Raw genomic sequence first — 26,156 nt, 5'->3', positions numbered from 1 at the left:
TAAAATCAAATTTTAATAAAATATTATCATATTACAATAATGCAAATTTTTCATAAGATTAGATAAATAATTAATATTAATTATCAAGAAATATATAATTATTTATTAATATAATTTTATTTTAATTAATGAATATGATTATTATATATTTTAAAATTAACTGTTTAAATAAAATTGTTTATGTTCAAATCAAAATTAATATATTTATAAACTTAATATTTTAAAAAATCATAAGTGAACTTTTTGTTTTACTGTACTAATTGACATTAATTAACAATATTACTGAATAAATAAGAATAAATAAATATATTCAATATAATAATATTTGATTTATAAAATATAAATATTATATATGATATAATTTATAAATGTAAATTCATGTATGTTCATATATAAAAATTTTGGCTTATTTTCAGTCACAATGCATTAACACACATTAAAACATGTAAATGTCAACATGATATTTTAATTATTAATGTTAAAATAAGAGTAGTTAAATGCTGTTATATAAACAATTTATAAAATGTTTATTTTCTATTTATATTTAATTTTTTTATATATATATACAATGATTATTCATAATATTTAGTTTACACATTTATATCAATAAAATGAAAATAATTATTTTTACATCAATTTATATTTAAAAATTTCATTGAAAATACATATAATTCAAGTATTAAAAAATCAATTATTTATACGAATATTTTTTTTTTTTAATTTTTTTAAAAATTGTATTAAGAAAATGTCGGTTTTATAACGAGTCCAAAAAGTAGTGAAACTTGTTTACTTAGAAATATAAAACGAGTGGATTTTTTATACTATAAAAGTGTTGGTCTATATAATTTATATATTAATACATATATAACCATTGCCATGGCGATCGTCAGTGATAAACATTGTCCGATATCGAAATTTGAGAGTAGATAAAGCACCCAGACAATGGATTTACTCTACTGAGCCCTATATATTTTCCAACAGCAATAAATGATAAACCAATACACAATTTTCTCCCGAATTTTGTTATTTTTTTTTTTTTATTATTCTCTTCTTCAATCTTTTGGATAAATTGATGAGCCTCTTGTAAATTATCACAAACATAAAATAAAAATAAATAAATAATGAATAACCTTTATTATAAAACAAATCTCTTTCCAACTCATTGATAACACACGTTCCATTTTTTTTTTTTTTTTATATCTATTTGTTATTTTATATTTATTTATTTCTTTTATCATTCTACTAAATTGTAAAATTTTAATTTTATAACTTGCTTTTTGCTAGTTGTTTTTTTAAACTTAATATTTCATGCTAAAATCTATTATATATATTTTTTTTCTATTACATACAAATGAAAGAAAAATAAATTTATAAAAATAAGTTTTTTTAAAAAATACTATTACCACTGCACAAAATATTTAATTTAAAAAAAAAATAAAATAAACTTATCAAAAAAACTTTTTGTAAGTATAAAAAAATAATAAAAACTGACGTTTTTATATGATTTTTTTCTTTAACGTTTCTATTGTTGAATGGAAATTTTTTATAATGAAACTTGTAAAAGTAAATTATGTTGAAACTCAATGATGAGAAAGTAAAGTCAAGTTGTAACAAAATTTTTTTTTATATAAACTTTTGAATTGGTAAGTTGGGTTGGTGTTGAGCTAAGAGTCAAGAGCAATCAGATATAAAAGCACTATATCCCTTTGAGTACATATTGTACATGTGTATATTGTATATGTATGTACAAAGGATGTAACTAGTGACTATCCAACATCCGGACACAATGTCTCTTGAGGATTATCAAACTAATTGATGTTAAAATACATCAAATCTTACAGCTACTTATGCATTATAAACCAACCACAAACTTTAAACTGTTCAACAATATTAACATTATTTCAAGCAATTCATTGTAAAAAAATTTTGTAAAACGCTATCACGTTTTTCTTAAAAAACAACCAATTTTATATATATTTTAAGTCTATTTTCAAAGCTCGGATCGCGTACCATGATGGCAGAATTCAAAAATAAAATTTATAATTTCAAAATTCGTTCCAATGTTAGCAACTAAATTTTTCTGTCTGATTTTTTTTGCATTGGATCAATTAAAATACCAATTTATTCGTGTAATAAATTGTAAAAATTGATCATGAAGATTAACAATAAAAAAAATTAACAAGTAAAAAAAAAAAAAAAAGTAATAAATAAATGTAAATTCCAAAATAAAAGCTTTTTTTTTATTTACACTAGTTTTTTTCATAAAAAAATAATGGTTTTTGTTTTCTTTGTAATATAATATTATTATATAATTCAAATAATATTCATAAAAAATTAAATTTATAATTAACTTTGACAATGAAATTGAGACTTTTCATCTTATTTACCAATTATAATTAAATTTTAAAATAAAAAAGCTTATTATAGAGCTTGGATTTAATGGATATTGATTTCAATCAAATTCCATTTATTATTTAAAGTTATTTTGTATTAAATTTATTTACAAAACTCAAAAACAAATAGGTCATTTGGATTAAAAAAAAAACATGTGGCTTCTGATAAATATGAAATTTTCGAGTTGAAATTTAACTCTACATAACTTGAAAATATATAATAATTTATACATTTTGAAAAAAAAAAAAAAAATTAAGTATACGTTGACGTATGTGTTTGTGTGTATTTGAGCAGTTGAAAGAGAGTTTGTTAAATTCCAGTTGAATTTACTTGAATAAACAACTACTGGCCGTGCAAAGTAATTAATCGGACGTTGTTGCCAGTTGCCACCGCAACTGCACACATTTTACAGTTACTCGTCATTTGTACAATAAGTTTTGGCAAAATTCCAAACCAAAGCAACAAAAATAGATGAATAGACTACAACAATATTAACAATTGATCCCAGAAAATTACTTTTCTATTTTTTTAATATGAAAAAGAAAAAAAAAAAAGAAAATAATTCCAAACAAAATATTCCATATACTTTGTGAATAATTAATAATTATAATTTAGGTTTACAGCTAAATTATAATTTATAATATAGTGTATAATTAACTAATTACTATCAGTGTTGATTGACAACGATCCAACGACAAAGAAGCTATCTAACTGTTATCTAATATTATATAGAAAAGCATGATGATGGAAAATGTTTCGATAACAATTGCACGAACGATGGAAAATTTAAATCTATTGTAATATTATACTTTGATAGAACTTTGAAAGTCTATAAATATTTAACAAAAAATAATAATAATAAATTAAAGGTAAATTTTATCCCGGGTTACTCAATTATTTTATAAAAATATTATATTTTTTTCTATTGTCAATGAAATAAAAAATAAAAATAGAAAAACTCATCAGAATTTTTTAAAATTGTCAGGCAATTAAATACAGATTTCCAAAATATTCTCGAAAAAATTCTCATAGCCAAGTATTATTAATTGCTAAAATAAAATAAAATCTATTTTAAATTTTTTATTTTTTTTTTTTTTTACAATAAATATGTAGTCTACTTTTGGGATTATTATTTATTTTATTTTTTTCTCATGAATATTTACGTTAAAATTTAATATAAAAACGTTGGTGGATTTTAAAGTCAAGTTGAATTGGGCACTGAGTCGGATATAATTTTTGCTTTTTGCCCTGTGCCAATTGAACTGATAAAATAAAAAAAAATAAATAAAAAACCAAGAAAAGAAAAACCAGCCATGAATTTTGTGCCTACAGAGTAACTGCATTGCGGGACTACGCTTATTTTAGATCTCATTTGATAAAAAAAAAAAAAAAAAATATGATAAAAAAGCATGCATATCAGTGTTCATGTTGGTAGAAATAATAAAATTTCCACTTGCAATCATACTAAAAATAAAAGAACAAAAAACTCATACATAATAATTCCAAAAAAAAAAAAGCAAAAAAAAACTACAAGAAATGGCAATGATGTCAAAAAAAAAAAAAGAAAAAAAACCAATATACATTTATAAATATTTCAATATACAAGAGAGTGACTGTAAAACATAATTAAACAAGTTATCAAATTCAATTTGACAAGTTGATGGACCAGCATATAAGGTTGGTTTAACGAGGTGTGCCCATCATCAAGACTAGTTCAAAGTTTATAACATAAATTTTACAGTCATTAATGTTCATGTATATATATATATATAAATTTAATACATATATATGCGTATTATAATAAGATGAATTTCTACTCTTAGTTTTGATCCTTTGGTACAACTTTACACACAGTTATATATATTTATCTCACTTCATACATATATTTTATACAACGTTAAAACATATGCCAAAGTGCAGCATAATCTATACGTAGCTTATTACAAATATACATGTATATAAGAAACTTTGCTCTAAATCCTTGTCAGTTTAAAATCAAATGATACAGAGTTGTGGTGTAAGAGAAATTGTAGAAAGGTGTACAGTGCATCAAGTAAGATGTACATACTGCATTGTATATTTTAAATGAATACCGCGAGTATATGTATGTATATATAAATTTATATATGTATGTTTAACAATTGTAGAAACAAAAAGATTTATATATATAAATTTGTGTGTGTGTGTGTGGGGGGGTATAAAGTAGAGAGTGAGAAAATTGTTGCCAATGCAACTGAGATCGTAAAACCATGCTAAAATAAATTGGATCAGTTACAACATAGAACACACCTGGGCTTAACCCCCGTATATATACTACAATACATGATGACACTCTTGGTTTTATAAAACAACCACAGTCACAGTGACATTTACGTGATCGCATTATCCACTGAAATGAAGTTACTTGCTTTTAAACTTTAGATATTTTGTAAAATACTATATAGAAAACTTTTTTGTTTTTTTTTATATATAATCTTGGAGATATTGTATACATTAATTGTGTAGGTATACATTTACAACAATTATATACTGTGCATGAATTAAATTATATCTTTTTACATATATTACGAAGAATTTATATAACCTTTTGAAATTATTTTATGTAAATTAAATTAATTGTATTGTAAAATATTTTATATAAGTTGTAAAAACCATACAAAATGATTTATTTATTATTATAATAATAATTTTTAATACTTTTTTAATATGCTTTTTATGCATCAAATAAATATTAATTAAATAATAACATTTTTTATTTTATAGAATTTTTTATATGATTGTAATGTATTTACGAGTAATAAAACAAAAAATGATATAAATAATATTTTACTATTTTTGATGTAAATGATAATTTATGATGTATAAAATGATTAATTTTGATAGTAATATAAATTATTATTTATAAAGTATAATATATATTTGGTAAGGTTAAATACTGATTAAGTCATTGAGCCGCTTTATTTAAAATCAAAAAATTAATAATACCTTTTAATTATTATAAAACTTTTAAAATTTTTTTTAATCCAAAAATTAATTGAAAAATAAAGCTTTTATCTTATTTTATTATTAAATAAATTAATATATTTAATTATTAATAAATTTATATGAAAATAAATTTATTTATTTATCTATAAATTTATATTTACTAAAATAATGATTAAAAAATTTTAATTAAATTATTTATATCTTTTTTTAATTGAAATTTTAAATTAATTTTAAAAAACTATATTTATGTTTGACTAAAGCCTGACATGTTCTACTTGCACCAACTAAAATAACAATTAATAAAATATTAATAATTTAAATTCATTAAAAATAATTTTATTTTTAAAAAACGATTTTATCTATATATTTAATAATCTGATATTAATTTCAAGTTATTTTCAATGAGATCATTTGTTTATTCCACTTGTAAAAAAAAAAAAAACACCCTTGATATTGATTTTTAATATATTTTTATCTAACGAATTGTAAAATAAATTATTTCACGAGTACTTGGCAAAGAGCAAGTGTCATCATTAAATAAAATAATATATAAATATATAGAAAGCATAAACAAATAGTTTATCGAGTATAAAAAAAAAAAAAACCATCTATTGAAAAAGAGACAATTGATTGTATTACAATCTGAATGATCAAAGTATACATATTGACCGTTGAAGAAAATTGAGCAGATATTTTTTCACGTTGTATATGTATCTTTTCTTCGGGTTTTATAAAACACGTCATGAATGCATTCATGAATCGAAGCATATATATATATTTCTGTATAGATTTGAAACATGTTCATCTAAAAAAACACACATACAAATCCATAATATATCTACATGTATACGTGCCATCCATATTATGTATTTGAAATTTTTTTTTATGTATGTATGCATTGTACTTGCTGAGTCTACTTTCAAGCCTTCGAGTCTCCAGATTGTTTTTTTTATATTTTATATATATTTTTTTTTTTTGACTGTAGATGAGTTTGTCCATGTATTGTATAAGTGTTGGATAGTAAAACTAAAATATATATACACCTATCTATGTATAAAAAAGTGTTAGAGACAAAAAAAAATAGAATAAAAAATAATAAATCTGAACACGAAGACGAGATTTTTTTTTTCACTTGTAAAATAGTGTTACAACGATGTACCCCCGGCAATGGTCGAAAGCTAAACTACATTTTCTTTCTTTCTTATATTCCTTCAGTCATTTTTCATTTCTATCTTCAATTTTTTTTTTTTTTTTTACATATATACACTTGTAACATCCTTGCTTTCTTGGCAAAATATTTTTCATTGACATGGTTACTCGGTAAAAATAAAATTTTTCAACATACTGTGCGACAGAAAAAAAATACATATAGGTATCACAAATGTTTTGTGCACAGATGGCTCAAATTTTCTCATCTATATACACTTTTATTTGAATTGTAATTTTATTATTATTATTTTTATGATATTAATCAATATATATTTTAAAAAATATTTTTTCTATATTTTAAATGATTTATTTCATTTGTATTATTTCAACTGTAGATGTTAACATACATTTTTTTTATTATGATTTTTTTGTTTGAAAAAATACTTTTTATTTATGGATTATTTTTATGAAAAATATATTGTGTGTGTGTGGGTGGATGGGTGATTTTTTGAGGCAAATGTTTAAACACGTTTTGCAGCAGTAATTCATGTCTATTGTTTGTAGCTCTCTTTATCGAATTTTTTTTTTCTTTTTAAAATTGAATTTTTTGTTCTTTTTCGAGGTGAATTTTTTTACTCGGTTGTAGAAAATTGTGTTTACATTCAACCTAATCATGGCTCATGATAAAAACTCACGTTTAATATTATTATTATATTTTTTTTTTTCTTTGTTTGTAAATAAAAAAAATAAATAAAATATGTTGATTAGATTAAAAAGTATATATAATTAAATTAAAAAGTTTGAGATAGTGAAAATTAAATTGTTCAAAGTTAAAAATCATTTATTTATTTATTTTTTTTTTTTTTTAGTGTACTTTATTCTTAATATCCATCAAAAATATCAAACATCGAAGAATGAAAAAAAATTCATTTTTATCCACCATATCGTGGCAATCTATCATATTTTTTTTTTTGAATCATACCTTTACTATTTTGACATTTTCAATCGATATTTTACTTAACTTTTTTCACGCCAATTTTCATCTCGTTCAATTCATAAATTCATTCATCTTCAAGACGTAAAACTAAAAATATTTCTAAAATTTTTCTACCTTTTTTTAAACTCAATTTTCTTTTTTAAATAATCTTTTTGTCTTTTTCATTTTGAATCTTTGATTCGTGATAAAAATATTTGAAAAAAAAAAAAATATAAAATAATAAGCCATTGTATAAATATGTAATTTGTCTTTTTGAAAAAGTGTTGAAATTTTTTTTTGTCATCCAAGTTTTGTATATTGCAAAAAATTTACATTGACCTATCTGTCTGTACAAACTTTGAATGTATTTTTCAACTCAACTTTTTATTTATTTATTTATTTATTGAAGTCAGATGGGTCACAGTAGAATCTCAGAAATATTTAGTGCCATAGGGATCGTTTTTGTTGGACAGGAAATTTCTTACAGCAAATAGTCGCATAAAATAAATAATGTACATGGAAAACCATTTGTCATTCAAACTTGTTCAATCCAAACCTCAGAAAATAAAACAAAAATAGTTGACCTGACTAAATTCCCTTCAGTATATATATATCTCTATACAAAATTAAATTGTATTTATAAATTTTATAAATCTGCATTTTATATATCTACCTGCAGTCTCATTATCAAAACATTAAGATTAAAATAAAATTTTATTTTTTTCCATTTACTAAAATATATTATGATAATTATAAATTAAATCTCAAAGTATATTTTTAATTTTTTAAATATATATTTTTCATAAATAAAAAATTTTTATTGAAAATAATAAATGGAAAATTTTACTAAAATGTTCAAGTGATGTTTGAACAGAAAATACCGGCACCATACTAGTTATTAAAACAAATAAATTGGTCTGAACTTTGATGTATATTCCCAGCATGAATATGGTAAATGGAAAAAAGCAATTTTTTCTTATTAAATATTTTTTTTTTAAAATCTGTGTTTGATAGAGATAAATATGTTTATCAATAAAATCAATCTACTCATATACAATTCTAATTTGATTTTTTATATTTATATATATTCACTATATTTATTTATACTTTAATCTAATTGATTATTAAAAAACTATTCTACCTATTATTGTAAATAAATTTATAAATACTGTATATTAAAAATAATTTAAATAATCAAATTAAAAAAAGTATTATATTTTAAAAAATCAATCATAATTTAATTTTCTTCTTTTTTCTTTCATTGTATTATCGAAAGATTGGCTATTAAATTTTTTATAATTTATTTTAAAAATATATGAATAAAATATTTACTCAAAGGCTATGAATTTTTTTTAGAATATTATTATTATTTTTTATTGATAAATTTACCAAGTAAAAGTATTACTTTAAAATTGAAAAAATATTTGATTTTAATAATAACTATTAAGTAAAAATATTGATAACAATAAATAATAATATAAAATTTAAAAAAATATATATATATCTTCATTGTCTATAAATACATCTATCAAAAAAAAAAAAACTCTTTAGCTTTTCTTTGCTTTATATATATAAAATAAAATTTCAAGAGAATCAATATAAAATATAGCAATATGAATGCATTCTTGACAATATTTATGTTGTCATTTCCTTGGCTCATCCCGGAAACTATTCGGATACATAAACTTCCCTCTTCAATTTAATCAATAATCGATGTTCTACTATATTTGATTTTTCATTTTTTAAAAGAAGTTAAAGAAGATAAAAAAAAAAATAAATAAATAAATAAATAAAATTCAGAAATCACACTTTGCCACAAAGTCTTTTGGTTAAAAGGTTGAATTTTTTTTTTATCTCTCTTTTTGGTATATATTTTTTTTTTTCTAAATTTTGTTAAAACGTTTTACCAGTGATCAAACGTCCCTGAGAGATCATTGTCCTGGTGGTTGGTCCAAGTACAATTCCTGGTTTATTTTTATCACAATAATGTTGGGTTCTATTCTCGTCTATTTTCGATATTGGATCGATTTGATTGTGGTGTATAGCTATATATACAATTTGTGGTTTAGGTAAACTTAGTAAATATAAGTGAGAAAAACATACCAAAAACAGAGAAAACAAAAAAAATCTTCTCACTCAGTTATTTTTAAAAAGAGAAAGAGAATTTAAATTGATCTCACTTGAAAGGGTCTAGCCAAATTCTATATTTATTATCCCCAGAGAGACTATTGCAAAAACTACACAAAAAATATACAGAAATTATAGTAGAAAACATAAGGTATTGATCCGTAAAAGTATATCAACGAATGAAAAAAACCAAGATATTTTTTAGCTATTCTTAGAACTAACATTACATGATTTTTATTATTTTTTTTTTTTTTATTCTACTTTTTTATCCTTTCATCTAATAACTTCAAACGATTGTACTTTGAGGACTAAAAAAAATATATATTTTTCATCAAAAAGTAAATTTTATATCAAACTAAATTTATATATAATATTTATTTTATTATATTTAAAAAAAAATAATAATAATTTTAGTATTTAGATTTAAGGATAATCATAAATACCAAATTAGCCATTTTCATTTTCTTTTTTTTCTTATTATTTATTATTAGTGTATAAAAAATATATTCTTGTTTAAAACTGTCAACTATCAAAAAAACTTTTTCATCTAACCGAGGATAAAAAAATTTAAAATTAAATTACGTAATAAATTTTTATATAAATTGTAAAATAAAAAACTTGGATGACAAAAAAAAAAAACGAAAAAGAAGCTAAAATCATAAACATCTCATAACGTCATTATGAAAATAAATGACCATTAAATAACAAAAAAAAAACATCAAATAAAATTTTAATAACTATAATAAATTATATTACGTAAAATAATAATGATATTATAAATCAAGAATTATATACGTAATAATAAAAATAAAATTAATAAAAAAAAAGAAAATTTATTGATATTAAATAATGAAAAATTCAATCAACTTAATAGTCATATATTGTTGAGTAAAATCAGTAGATAATATTCGCATTTATTGAGCGGAAGATAGTAATTTACAAGGTCGTCATGCCTTTTCCTACGATTGATATCTCTAATATTCAATATGAGCAAAGCTTTTATATTATATAAAAGCAGAAATACTAAATTCAATATACCAAGACTATTATTAAATCTATTACAATCTCTAATAATGTGATTTTCAAATTTTCCTAACAATTATACAGTCAACCATTCTCTTTGTATTCACTCAATATAAACTTGTGTACTAATTTTTTTCTCTTTTTACATTTATCATTTCACACACACACACACAATGATTTAATCAATTTCAAAACAATAGATGAGAAAATTACTATCAGTAACTTTGTGTATTTATTACTTATAATCCGTATTAATACAATTATTTTCTCATACAAACAAACACATTGTGTGTGTATATGTTTATTCACCCTAACCCATTCATCATCACGTCTTGCAATCGACATCAATTAAATATAGAAGTCTATTAGGCTTTCAGCTTGTTTCTATCGTCATATTATATTTTCGTATTTAGGCCATGCTAAAAGTTCACCTTTTGTTCCTTTCAAGCCATTAATTTTTTTTCTTTTTTTTTTACTCCTCGTTTTTTATAATATTGAAATTATAAAATATAAGATTTAAAAAAAAAAAAAGCTTTCAGTTTATTATTAAATATTTGGCACAATGCGTTAATTATTTATTTTTTTATATTATGAAAAATTTCAATTTTTTATTAAACATAATTAAATATAGGAGAAAAAAAATTTAATAATTTTTTTTTATATTGAAAATAGTAAAAGGAAATTAAATTATACAGATCGTATAAATTTGTTGAACTGGTATATTATTAGTTTAATTTAACAAAGAGACATTCGAAGAAGAAAAAAAAAAAAATTAATAAAAAAAATTCAACTGTCTTTTTCGATAGCAGCATTTGGAGATATTCTCTGTCGAAAAAATCGACGTGGATTAGCTAAGCTTACGTTATCGAAATCGCTTTCGTGCAAAGACTGGTTTCACGCGAAAATAATAAAAAAAAAATATATATATAAATTTATAAAAGTAGTAAAAATAAAAAAGTATAATGAAACTTTTTTTTTTTTTTTTTTGACTATCTAAAAATATATATATATCAACGTTATTCTAGAAATGACGTTTCTACACTTTATTATTTTTTTAAATTTATATACTTTTTTCTTTTTTACAGTCATTTGTTATTTTATATATAGTTTTTTTATTTAGTCATTTGCTATCCTAGTTGTTGGAAAAGAAATAAAAAAAAAAAAAAAGAAAATTTATTTTTAATCCTTCTCTTGCAATAGCATTACAATTTTCATTGCGAAGACAGCAAAGCGGAGTAAAAGTAGCGAACGTAAGAAGCAAAGTGAAAAAAAAAAAAGAATATCCAATAAACTTTATTTTTATTTAATTTTTTTTTATCCTATAAGACTTGGGCTAATCGTAATAGGAAACTTAGTAATTCCAGGGAAAAAAAATATAGATATATTTATGTATTTTTACACACATTTTGGTATATAAATTTAAAAAATAATTATTATTATTATTAAATAAACAAAAAATAAGATTATTCACAAATAATTAAAAATATTTTATTCAACTAAAAATTAATAGTTTAAAAAATTATTAAAATTCAATGAATGAATAAAATTTTTTCTCTTCTAATAAATAAATATAAATAAGAAAAAATATTTCCTTTCACGTATCTTGAAAAGTTGGTTCGATATGTTATACACGAAAAGAGTTGAGAAAAAAAATAAATAAACGAATAAATAAAAAAAAATAAAAAAACTGTAAAAGTTTAAAGAACCAGAGGCAAGCGAGTGTAAAAGTCCCCTGCGGAAATATATATTATTATAAAATGCATGAAAGAAAAATGTTTCCGAAACTCGCGAATATTTTATGAATAAAAAATATGTTGTATTATATATATGTTGAGATCAGCAAAAGTCGAGAAATTTTTTTCATAGATTTTTAAAAAAGATTGTGATGATACGAATATCAAGCCAATTGTGTGTCAGATATCAATATACAAATATGAATATGTATAAAACTTATTGTGTGTAGTATCTAACTTGTGTTATTTCGAAAAAAAAAAAAAAAAATACAATAAAAAATCATCATCTCATGTCCAAGCTAATGCTGAAAGGCAGAGAGAATAAATAAATAAATAATAAAAAAAAAAAAAAAAAACCAACAAGCTTCCGTTCGATTTGCTTTTGGATAAAATTGCTTTTGAATTTTCTCATCCATGTGGACTCTCGAATATTCACGATTTGATATATATAAATCCTTCTGTACTATTCATATACGAGAATCGACACTCTAGTTCACTGAGTGAACAAAAAAATAAATAAATAAATGAAAAAAAAAAAATGTGATATAATATATGGTTGAATTTATTTCAATGATTCTATTTAAATTATTACTCTTAATATTATTAAATTTTCATTAAAAAAAAAAAAAAAAAAAAATTTAACCAGTTAATGAAATATCAATAAATTTATATTGGTTTTTTTTTTTTTTCATTTTGATAATAATAGAAGTTACAATAAAATGTGTAATATTTGAAAGTAATCAACAAAATTGAAAAATAATAAAATTGAAATTTTATTTTCAATCAGAAAAATAAATATATTTTCAATTGAATAAAAAAAAATAAATTTCCTGCAACACGTGCTTTATTTTCATGAGTATGTTATTTAACTCATATTGAATATCGATATGCACACCATGTATTTTTAATAATAAATTAAATATTATTATTTTGAAAATTGTCGAGTATTTTATTTAGAAAAAAATTATAATTAAATATTATATTGCTGAGAGTAAAAAAAAAAGGTTTTTTAATATTTATATTATATATTTTTTTCTTTTATAATAATATATATGACATTAATGACCAACGCTAAATTATTTTATAATCTTGATTAGGGTATTCACGATTTCGTTTCAACTTATAAACGTAATAAATCATCCACAAGCCCAAAACTGTTCACCAATAAATTAAAATGATTTATTATAATAATTTATCTATCATTATATTTTTCGATTAAAATTAAATCGACTGAGCCATTTTATTTAAAATCAAAAGATTAATAATACCTTTTAATTATTATAAAACTTTTAAAATTTTTTTTTAATCCAAAAATAAATAAAAAAATAAAGCTTTTATTTTATTTCATTATTAAATAAATTAATATATTTAATTATTAATAAATTTATATGAAAATAAATTTATTTATTTATTAATAAATTTATATTTACTAAAATAAGGATTAAAAAATTTTAATTAAATTATTTATATCCTTTTTTAATTGAAATTTTAAATTAATTTTAAAAAACTATATTTATGTTTGACTAAAGCCTGACATGTTCTACTTGCACCAACTAAAATAACAATTAATAAAATATTAATAATTTAAATTCATTAAAAATAATTTTATTTTTAAAAAACGATTTTATCTATATATTTAATAATCTGATATTAATTTCAAGTTATTTTCAATGAGATCATTTGTTCATTCCACTTGTTAAAAAAAAAAAACACCCTTGATATTGATTTTTAATATATTTTTATCTAACGAATTGTAAAATAAATTATTTCGCAAATACTTGGCAAAGAGAAAGTGTCATCATTAAATAAAATAATAAACATAGTGATAGTAAAAAAAAAAAAAATTTTTAAATATGTTTCAGTAATTGGAGTGAAAGCGCGACGAGTCGCTAGTCCAAGTAATGGCGGTGACGTGGCGGTGGGAGCAGCGAAAGCACTGCCATATCATTCCACTCGAGCCTTTGTCATACACAAAGGGAAACACGAAAAAGGCTGCTGGTAAGTGTCAGCATAGTTACTCAACTGACACATTCATGATGCTTAAATGTCGTTGCCTCAATTTCCTTTAAGATATAATTTCTACCATGAACATAATTTTCTCTTTCTACTTATACTACCCCCCTAACCACTTCTATTGTTGCATCCACCATACACACAAAAAGGTCAAAGGATATATATACATAATACAAATTTTTTTTTTTTTTTCTTTTCTTTATATTCATGAAACTTGTTCTGAACACATCGTAATTCCGATTTTACTTGATTCTATTGTCAGTACTAGGGGGGTCACTGGTCAAAGGTGAATACGTAAAACTCACCGGATCTGTCTATTTTCATCCTTGACCCTTGCATATAATATCTATATATATCTATACCTTTATCAGTTTTTTTTTTTTTTTTTATTTTATTATTTGACCCTACTTTACTTGACAATTTTCTTTTTTTTTTTTTTTTTTCTTCGATTCTCCCCTTATTTTCTTTTTTTTTTTTTCACTCTTCATTTTCTCATTCCCTACATGATATATATCTCAGATATACGCCCTCAGTGTCCTCTATAATCAAAGAGAAAATTGGCTTCATTGTTGTTTACAATCAAAGGTCCTACCGACAATTTTCTTTTTTCTTTTTTATTTATTTATTTCTTTCATATAACTTTTCTAAATATATATTTTTTATCATCAATTTTACTTTATGCACATTTTTTTTTTCTATTCTATAGACAAGCGAAAAAAAATTGTTTGGAGTGCAAGGAAGCAAGTCATGATCACGAGGATGTGGAATTGTTGTTGGACGAACTGTAATCAAATATTAGCTTGGATAAACAAACGCAAGATTTATTTTAAGACAAATTATTGTCATTAGACAGGCCAAAGAGGGTCATTATAATGGGCCCAAAATTACATTCGGTATATCACTGAGAAATGCAAGTAGTTTGGGCCGAGGCCCTACTAGTGAGCATGTGGCTCACTAGAGAATGAAGAAGCAAAACGTCCGGACCCTATCGTTGATCGTCTGCACGTTCACCTACCTCCTCGTTGGCGCTGCAATATTTGACGTCCTCGAGTCCGAGACGGAGAAACGGCGCAAAGAAGCGTTGGACGGTTTGTTTAATTAATTTAAAAAATAACGCGAAATTTAATCAATTATTATAATAATTTTATATATTTAATTTTTTTAGCCATTGAAAGAATGGTTATACGCAAATACAACATTAGCGAGGACGACTACAAGATCATGGAAACTGTCGTGCTGAAGACTGAGCCACACAAGGCTGGGCAACAGTGGAAGTTTGCCGGTGCTTTCTACTATGCAACCACGGTCCTCACCACTATCGGTCTGAATTTATAAATTACATAATTTTATTTAGTTATTCCTATCATTATTGATGCTCATTTAATATTTTTTTTTTTTCATTAATTTTTTTCTCTTTATCTTTTCCCACCTTTTACGAGTTTTTTTTTTTTTTTTCCTCACTCACTTTAATGTTTTTTTTTTTTTTGTCCTACTTTTATTTTTATCAAGCTTAACTTTCCATTATCAGGTTACGGGCACTCGACGCCGAACACGATAAGCGGCAAGCTGTTCACAATGTTCTACGCGATAGTCGGCATCCCTCTGGGCCTCGTCATGTTCCAAAGTATAGGAGAACGGTTAAATAAATTTTCGTCTGTTGTAATAAGAAAAGTCAAGCAACTACTCAATTGCAAAGACGTTCAGGTAATTATTTAAATAAATATTTTTTTATATATATTTATAAAATATTTGATAATTAATTTTAAAAAATAATTATATTTTAGGCATCAGAAATAAATTTAATATTTGTCGTGACATTTTTATCAAGTTTAACAATAACTTGTGGTGCTGCTGCATTTTCACGTTATGAGGGTTGGTCATATTTTGATTCTGTCTATTATTGTTTTATAACATTAACGACAATTGGATTTGGTGATATGGTAGCATTACAAAAAGATAATGCACTTGATAATAAACCCGAGTATGTAATATTTGCATTAATATTTATTCTATTTGGTTTGGCAATTGTTGCTGCATCTTTAAATCTTCTTGTATTACGTTTTGTAACAATGAATACTGAAGATGAACGACGAGATGAGGCAGAAGCTCTTCAGGTAATCAATTATTTTATAATAATATTAGAATTTAAAAAAAAAAAAAAATTACAATAACAAAGTTATTAAAATATTTAGTGATATATTAACATAAATTAATATGTGTTATATGCACAAGAGAATATATATTTGAGCCTTTTAGCTCATGTAAATGAATGTAGTACAAAATAATAATCATAAATATTATAGTAATCCATAAAATTAATACTACAAAATTTAATGTTTAATTTAAATAGGCTGCACAAGGAGCTGTAAGACTTGAGGGTGATGTGATAACAGCAAATGGCTCAATATTATCAGGTCAAATGGGTAATCAGGGTGATACAATATCTCTATATGATGATGATACATCAGTATGTAGCTGTAGATGCAGTGGTTTTTATAGAAAAAAAAGAAGACCAGGTTATACTGTACGTCGTCCACCAAGTAAAATATCACATTTATTACCAATGCAACAATTTACAACAACAAATTATAGAGATGACATACATCCATTACCATTAACACCAATATTATTACCAACAATATATCAACATAGAGCAAGTATTTGACGTCCACCGTCAGTCAAAACTTTACCAATACATGAGTATCATCCATATATACCACAAATTCAAATACGACGTGAATCGGTATAATGAATTATTGAAAAAAAAAAAAAATTAATTGCGTCTTAACAATTCATAAATAAAAAAATATATAAATTAATATATGTATAAATAATACAATATTAATAACAACACCGAAATCAACAAAAAAAAAATAAAAAAATAGATAAATCAATTGTGATATATGAAGAAGGTGGTATTTATATATAAATTATGTAATTAATTATAGAATGAATAAGTAGAAAAAAAAAATTGCGATGAATTAACCGGCCATCGCAATTTTCTTCAAATTCATTCTCAATTTGCCATCTTAATATTTATATATATACATATGTGTACATAGATGATATATATGTGTATATATAAATACTTTTTATTCATTAAAAAAAATATTAATAATTTTAAATAAATAAATAAAAAAAAAGGAAATAATTTTGATGAAAAATAAAAAAGTTCCTCTTTTTTTTTTGTTTTTTTGTTTTTTTTTTTCGCTCAAATGATTATATAGAAAAACATTAACGCGTTAAAATCCGATCCACGTTATGTATTTTGATCTTCCCTTGAATGAAATTAAATTAAATAATTTAAATAAGTATATATATTTAAAAGAAAATACAAATTTAAAAATCAAGAAAATAATGGTGTGCATGTGATCATGTGTTTTGTAGTAAAAAAAAAAAACAAATTAATTATTATTATATAAAAATAATAACACAAGAAAAGCACCCAGATTAAATAAATAAAATAAAAAATATATTATAATATATAAATATATAAATAAATAGAAATTATTATTTAAATATTAAAAAAAAAAAAAAGTTCAGTCTTCGAAATATTAATATAAAAGATGTGAAGGATAAGATTAATTATTTAATTAAAAAAAAAAAAAAAAAATGGAATAAAATTTTTCATTGATAAACAAATTATTTAATTTGTATGTAAATATGAGAGGTATACATATAATTAAACGATAGTTTTTAGGTGCTAAAACGAGATGAGGTGACCTCGTGCCTCGATTGTATATAAAAAAAAAAAAAATTTAAGAAATATATATTAAAAAAATAAAAAAAAAACCAGAGAAAAGTTATTAAAAATAATTATAAAATAAATAAATACAACATAAATATCGTTTGAGGTGCAACAATAAACGAAGAATTCGAAATTTTTCACGTCTCTATTAATTAATAAACAATTGCCAAAATAACAAATAATAATAATAATAAAAAGAAAATCACTTAATTGGCGCGATAAATTATAATTCAATGAGTGATAAAATTAAATTGATGAAAAAAAACAAAAAATTATTAATCATTCATACATAAAAAAAACAATTATTTTTTTTTTTTTTTGGACTCTTTGTAAACTGCTTTATCAATCTAGCAAAATCATTTTGAAGCAGCTCGTTTAAAAAATATTGTAATCTTTGATAATAAAATTAAAAAAAGAAAAAGTTTTATTGGTATAAAAAGAAAATAAAAATCGTTTGAAAGATAAAATAGTCATTAAAATAAAAAAAATAAAAAGCATTTAGCAAAAGTTAAAGGATTTGTAGAAGAAAATTATTTCCAGATAGAAAACGAGCTGGTAAATGACATCGTCAAAGCAGAAAAGTACATTTTCATATATGAAAAAAAAAAATGCTTTTGAAATTAATTAACATTACAAAACGGGTTGTAGTATTAATTTACAGGTGAATATTAAAATTTACCAAGGATCCTTTCAATTTTCGAATAATCATAGAAAAAAAATAAATAAATGAATAAAATCTAAATTAAAAAAAATAAATAAATATATAGCTTGATAAAGTTTAAATGTCCGTCGACTGTGTGGGCGACGGTGCTTAGTTAGAAATGGGACGCAATTAGTGATACGATGTGAAATGTGCTTTGCTAGTTTAAATGAGTACAAATGGCTATAACAAATGCAAGATTATAAAAAGAAAAGAATTAAAATAAAACTGCGAGAAAGGTAACAAGGCAGAGAGAGAGAGAGAGATATTTAAAAAAAAATTTTAAATTGTAAATTTGAAATTGTATAGTATTATTTTATTATAATACAAAAAAATATATGAAAGCAAGAAATATAAAAATTTTAAAAAAATTGATAAAGATTGAAAGAAAATATGTTAGAAATAATTTTCATTTAAATATACATTGCATTTGTCATTAATAAACCAGCTAAATTGTAGAATAAAAATTTATTAAAAGAGCAAAATAAAAAGAAGAAGAAAAACAAAAAAAAAATTCCATAAGCCAAAAAGACACTATTAATCAATTATCTATTATACAAGGAATATTCATATTTTCCATAATTTTCCTCTTATTAAATATTACTTCCACTCTCGTTCATTAAAACTCTTTTTATAAAAAAAAAAAAAAAAAACAAGTCTCGAAAAAAAAAAAGACAATTTGATAAATTAGAAAGCAAAAAAAGTTCATTATTATTTCTTTGTTGGAAAAAAAAATAATAAAGTATCGATGTTGTGAATTGAAATACAATAATATTTGATGAAATTAATTATAATAATTTCATATAAATATATAAAACCATTTGCCAACGAATTTAAGACCAAAAATTAATTTTCCAATGTCGACGACTAAATAGTGAGAAGATAAATTATATAATGCTTAAATAAATTGGCCAAATAATCATTTTTTTTTTTTTTTAATTTAAAAAACCATAGAAAAAAAAAATAGAAAATTATATATAATTAAAATTGTAAATTTCTTTTGTTACAGAGTCTAGTGGTTTTAGAAAATTTTATTTACTTATTTGCCAAAAAATTTTAATCGATTGTGCCAACCAATCTATAATTACAAATTGTCATTGTTCTTCCCTCTACTAGCCAAAATAGTAAAAAAAAAAATAAAGCCACTGACTTTGTGCAATCGCAATGAGTCTGAGGAAAATAGATGCAATTGGAAATTGGCTTGGTCAAGACAGCCCAATTAGTTGAATGAAATTCCGATTGCTTGACATTTAAAAAAATTAATTAAATAAAACTACAAAAAAAAAAAAACAATAAATAAATCCTCACCTAATTGAAAATTGCTAATCCATTGAGTCCAATTTCCGATTGTGCCGATAAATAAATAAATAAAAAAAAGAATTAAAAAATATATTGATATTTTAAATCGGCACAATGATTTGCACGAATCGAAATTTAAACTTCCCGGATTTTTAACTTTATATATATTTAAATAATTAAAAAAACAAGGTAATATTATAATAGAGATAATATATTATATATACACAATATAATTATATATTTGTAATAGTTGTAAAGATAAAAAAAAAAAAAATAATAAAAAATTAATAAATCATAATAATAAAACCAAAAAAAAATAAAATAAAATAAAGATCGAATAATAAAATTTTAAAAAGTCATCATAATAAAATTATAAAAAAAGATATGAAAAAAAAATTTTTTGCTATTATTGTTATAGCATTTAAAAAAGAAAAATTGTATAGTTATGAATTTTCAATAAATTCAATTAATCAACTTGTATTAACTATGTATAACAAATGATAAAAAAAAAATATTGAAAAGAATAATAATGATACTGATTTAATAATAATAATAATAATAATATTAGTAATAATAATATTGATAATGCATCGAAAGCATCGACTGTTTGTTGAGCCATGAATTTAACGTGTAAACTGAGCCCTCTTGTTTTGAAAAGCCATTTGCATTATGATAAGAAGAATAAACATTGTGAATAATAAATAAATAACAATTAATCGAATGACAATTGAATAGATAAAAAAGCAAAAAAAAAATTATGAAAAATGCCAATGAAAAATTTGAATAATCTAACGAAAGTAATATTAATTACAAGATATATCATCGAGGCCAAAATAATTATGTCAAATGACATTGAAAATTATTATCTTAATAAATTTATTTATTATTCGGCTTTATATTTATTAATATAGTAATTTTTCTGCATTCAGTTTCAATATGTATAGAATAAAAAAATATAAAGCAAATGGAAAAAACAAAAAGAAAATATATTGAAAAACAAAAAAAAAAAAAAAAAAAAAGAAATCCATTTGCCGTTATATTCAATATAGAAAAAAAAAAAAAAAATTAGAAGGGAGGACAGAATTATCAAGAAAAAAAAACAGAGTGGAAAAATTTTTTTTAAATAAGTAAACACCTGTCAAGAGTATTTAGACGAGAGTGCCTATCGAGTAAAAAAAAAAAGTATTAAAAAGAAAAATTATATTTAAAAATCACGTTGATAGTTGCGGAACGATTCGAGAGAAATAAATAAATAAAAAAAAAGCTTAACGAAATAATGTTCCACATATCTCCTTTTTCAAATAAAAAAAAAAATAAATAAATATTAAAAAAATTGAATATGAGGATTTCTGTACTTGTAATATCATATATATATATAATTTCCAATGTGCAAAAATAAATTATCATGTGTGTGAGGATTTATGCTGTACCGAATTAAAAGAAAAAAAAAATAAATAAATATATTTAGATTGATATTCACATCGACAAACGTACAGACATCATAAAATACCAAAAGATCAAATAAAAAAATTAATAATTATTAATGTCGTGTACCAAAACATCTTCAATTGCATCGTAATTTTTTAATAACTATGAATTCCTTGATTATATGATGGTATGATAATACATGTGTTCTGCCACAATAAAGCAGTTTTTTAAATTAAAAAAAAGAAAAAAAAAAAAGTTAAAAAATATTATGCTTTGTTTGATTATTTATATATCCTACTCCTAATTAATCCTTAAAAAATAATTATCATTATTTATTTAATTAAAATAATAATGTTATTCAAGGCTTGTGATTTTTTATTACATTTTAATTCACGTTGAATTTGATTTTATTAAATTTCGTTCAAAACGAAATTTGAACTTGTCGCCAAAATTGGCGCGCTTTTTTTTATCGAAAATGGCGGCTTGATGCATGAATTGTCAGAGGCAACGTTGTTGTAGAAAAAAAAAATATATACCTAATAAATATTTTAGTAATTGATATTATACATAAATATCAATTAAATTATCGGATATATCTTTGGGGAACATTGATGAGTAATAATTTGTTTAAACGAAAATAAAACAAAACGTATTACTCGTCGATTGTCAATGACGCCGACAAAAAAAAACAACATCATTGTCACGACTCCGAAAATAATTGTATAAATTTGTCTAATTTTTTATTATCGTCAATAAAAAATTAAATAAATTATTTACAATAACGTCGGGTAATTTATGTTGCATAAAATATGATACAAAAAATAAATTTTCAACTTATAAATGGCGCCGGCTTTGTAGTAAAAAAAATTTATATATTATATTGTAAATATTTTTAAAAAATCAAGAAATAAAATTATACCAAATAATTAGTTAAAATATAAGTTGAAAATTTATTATTTGTGTGAATGAATAAAATAAAATAATGAAGTATATGAAATGACACAGTACCGAAACAAAACAGCACGAAGCAGGAACACAAAAATATTCTCCTTGAGATTCACACGTACACAGCAATTCGCAATATGACATCATTATGAGTTATGACAGGGACATCTAATTTTTCATGAAAATAAATTAAATTAGTAAAATATAAATTATAATAATAAAAAAAAAAATATTAGTAATGCAATTTATAATTTCTTTTTTATTTTTTATTAAATGAGTAATAAAAAAATAAACTTTCAATGGCTCGCCGGCAACGACGCCATTTCGAGTAACTCGAAAAATATTATTTGATAAAAGTGAATAAAACTATTGAAAATTATATCGAATAATTGATTACAAATCGTTGAAAGTTTATTTTTTAATTAATAAAATAACAAAAATAAAGTATAAAATAAAAAATAATACCAAAAAAAAAAAAATGCGGGAGCAGTAAATGAAAACAACATCCTTTGGCTTCTGGATTACGCACACAACTGAAGCACCATGACGCACTCGGAGGATTCAAGTGGATTCAAGTGCTACCTCCCCGAGCCCCGCGGGGGTTAAATATCTCGAGTGGCGCGCGCGACAATATCGATTGTGTAAAGGGTTATTTGATATTACTTGATGGTAATATTGTTCAAAATTTCAAATTTGTATATTTGTTAATAATAAAAAAAATTAAAATCATTTCTTTTGCCAAAATCTTTACCTGGAGCTCCAGGTGAACGCTATCAATTCGATTTTGGTGAAAGAAAACTCCTATTATTATTTAAAAATTAACGAAATATTTATGAGTAACCTCATAAAGGACTTAAAATGAAATGAAATATGATATTGCGCTTAAAGCAGCAAATTTAAATAGATTTAACAAAAAAGTACTTGGTGTTTTTATGTACACTGATGTACATGATAACGATAACGATACGCATCATTTAATCAATATCATGGCACCTAAATTATCACTTAACACATAGATCAAAGTAAAAAGAAAAAAATAAACAAACAGAATGACTCAACGAATACTTTACAGAGCATCATGGAGTTTCAAACAAGATCATAAATGAAATTATATTTTAAAACAATTATTAATTGAATAAAATCCTACCTTGTAAGCGGATGTTCATCTTGCCACGCTGGTCATCAAATTGCTCAGGATACTGCAATCCATGAAGACTAGAGGATGTTGCACTCATGTGATGATGGAGATGATGAATCAATCTGATCATCAATAGGTTCAATGGTTACACACACGTACACAAAACAATAATCACCACACTTTTTTAGCGAAACTATTGCAAAAACACTTTTCACTCCACCACTTGTAAGTGTAACCGAAAAAGAACAACACATATTAACTTGTATAGTTTATAAAGTACCTAATATCTCTTATAGGTATTCACTTGATGATAAACTATTTGACTTGATTATTTAAAAACTATAATAAATTGTTATATTATATTTTTAAATATAGTTTATATTATTATTATTATTTGAAAGTGGTTTATCAATTTCAAAAGAAGGTCTCGAGTTGTTGGCTGGTTGAATTGATAATATACACATCGTTGTTATAAAGGCAAGCTTTTTGATGAAGCGAGCTCTTTAGTAGAGGCAGAATATTCTTGACACTCTCAACTCTCAAGACTAACAAGTTATGATTTATCAGCAACACCAGCAGTTTACCAATGACAATTTCAATATAAATTGGTAAATGTTTAACAATATAACAACAACAACAACAAGTGGTAGATTAGAAAGAGCATAAGAGTCAATAACACCAGCAGCATGTGATGCTATTGATTGTTCCAGTGAAAGATAGATAAAATCATATTTAATAGATCATACAGTGTTAGATTTTAGTTAAACTTGACATTTGTTAAATTCAAATGCACATGCAAAATGTAAATAATTAAGTAGTGATTTTTCATCATCAAGATTTCATCATAGTTGAAGCATAAGCATATCATGTAGATGGTTTTGGTGCATTTTATGTTGTTGCTGGTTCAATTTTTGTACTGGAAGATTTTCGATGATTTTTAAATTGTCAAATAGTTTATAAACAATTTGATTAATTTTTATAGCATTTAATAAAACAAACGAAAATTAACGATGCAAGTAATGACACTTTTAACACAATAATCATTTGCTATAGTTTGTGTTATATTTTTTAGCAATCAAGCAGTTCTGGTTGGAGTATATAAGACAGTTACTCTCTTTCTCTCTTCATATTCTTCTTTTTTTATTATGTAAATCTGATATTACATAATTTGATGCAACTGTAACAATAAATTATCAAATTATTATTGGATAAATACTTTTATTTATAATAAATGAAATAAAATAACTCACTAGACTCCAAAATGATCTTGGCACCAATGACAGTCCAATTTAGTCATTTGTTTAGTCCCATTTTTAATAATGTTCTTGAATTAATTGCATAAGCACATTAAATATTTTAGCCACACTTGTTGTTATGTATCTGTAAACAATAAAAATATAAAATAAACATTATGTTATAAATATTTGTCAAATTGGAGTAATTATTATCAACAAAAAAAGAGTAAATAAAAGTAGCATTATTAAATAAATAAATAAATGATAATTAAACAAATAAATAAATAGTAAATGTATGAAAAATAGATAATTAAGCAATAATTAAATAAATCAACAGTGAAAAATTAAATTTTAAAGTCAATAAATTGATACTAAACACTGACAATAAAAACTGACAAAGACCTCAAACAATGGAAAATTGATATTTAATTATTTCACATTTTTTTGATTATTATTAATAAAAAAACGATTGTTATACACTAAGGATGCTACAACAATGCTATAAATAATAAAAATTTATAATTATTTATAAATAAATTAATAATTTTTTTGTCTTTGTAAAAAATGACAGCCTAACCTCAAATTGATCATTTTAATTTGTCAAAATTATTGATAAAAATTACGTAATTATGTTTGTTTATGCTTTAAATAATTAATAGCAATGAAAAAACATAATATTTACATACCATTTGTCCATTATTTAACAAATTAATAGCTGCTTTTGTCAGCTCCAACGCCATTGACATGTCCATTATTATTGGTCAAAATTTACAAAACTTTACAATAATTTATATTACATTCTGTTCAGAATAATTTAATTAATCGATTCAACAATAATTTATAATTGTTTAACAATCATTATTACAACAACAAGTCTATAAAGTCACGAGTGTCATTTCCACTGTAACAATACCGCGGCCATTTTGAATTCGGTCGATAAAGGAAAATTCATAATTATCAATAAAAAAAATTGCGCCATCTAGCTAAAAAATGACCGACTATTATTTTGTCAATAAATAAACAATAATAATAATTAATTGCAATTATTAATAATAATAAATAATAAATAATCAATTTTATAAAATAAATTAATTCCATAAAATGATAATCTAATTTTTTTCTGTCATCTCGCTATTAAATTATTTATTTACAATCAAAGAGAGAAAAGTAGAAAGTGGTTCTTTATTTTCATTGGTCGACGAGTTCAACGGAAATCTGTCTCTCTTTAATCCAACGGATATCCTTACATCTTTTTTTTCATTT

At 22.6% G+C, this 26,156-nt stretch overlaps 1 protein-coding gene and 1 long non-coding RNA gene across 2 annotated transcripts in view; both read left to right on the top strand.

Annotated features, from left to right (window-relative positions):
* The window catches only part of LOC122854425, a 51,774-nt gene extending 36,587 nt beyond the window's left edge, over positions 1-15,187 (top strand). The window contains exons 2-3 of the long non-coding RNA XR_006373961.1: positions 14,250-14,385; positions 15,107-15,187. This is a non-coding gene — a long non-coding RNA (uncharacterized LOC122854425). The remainder of the gene's footprint in view (positions 1-14,249; positions 14,386-15,106) is intronic.
* A 36-nt stretch (positions 15,188-15,223) lies between these two features.
* LOC122854424 (two pore potassium channel protein sup-9) lies at positions 15,224-17,158 on the top strand. Its single transcript, XM_044155055.1, has 5 exons — positions 15,224-15,488; positions 15,566-15,721; positions 15,929-16,104; positions 16,185-16,514; positions 16,751-17,158. The coding sequence occupies exons 1-5, from the start codon at positions 15,362-15,364 to the stop codon at positions 17,063-17,065; spliced, it is 1,104 nt and encodes a 367-aa protein (XP_044010990.1). The 5' UTR covers positions 15,224-15,361; the 3' UTR covers positions 17,066-17,158.
* The last annotated feature ends 8,998 nt before the right edge of the window (positions 17,159-26,156 follow it).

The sequence above is a fragment of the Aphidius gifuensis genome, linkage group LG4 (assembly GCF_014905175.1).
Source record: "Aphidius gifuensis isolate YNYX2018 linkage group LG4, ASM1490517v1, whole genome shotgun sequence".
Classification (NCBI taxonomy): domain Eukaryota; kingdom Metazoa; phylum Arthropoda; class Insecta; order Hymenoptera; family Braconidae; genus Aphidius; species Aphidius gifuensis.
The sequence above is the reverse complement of the archived record's forward strand: the minus strand, read 5'-3'. Positions and strand labels throughout refer to the sequence as shown.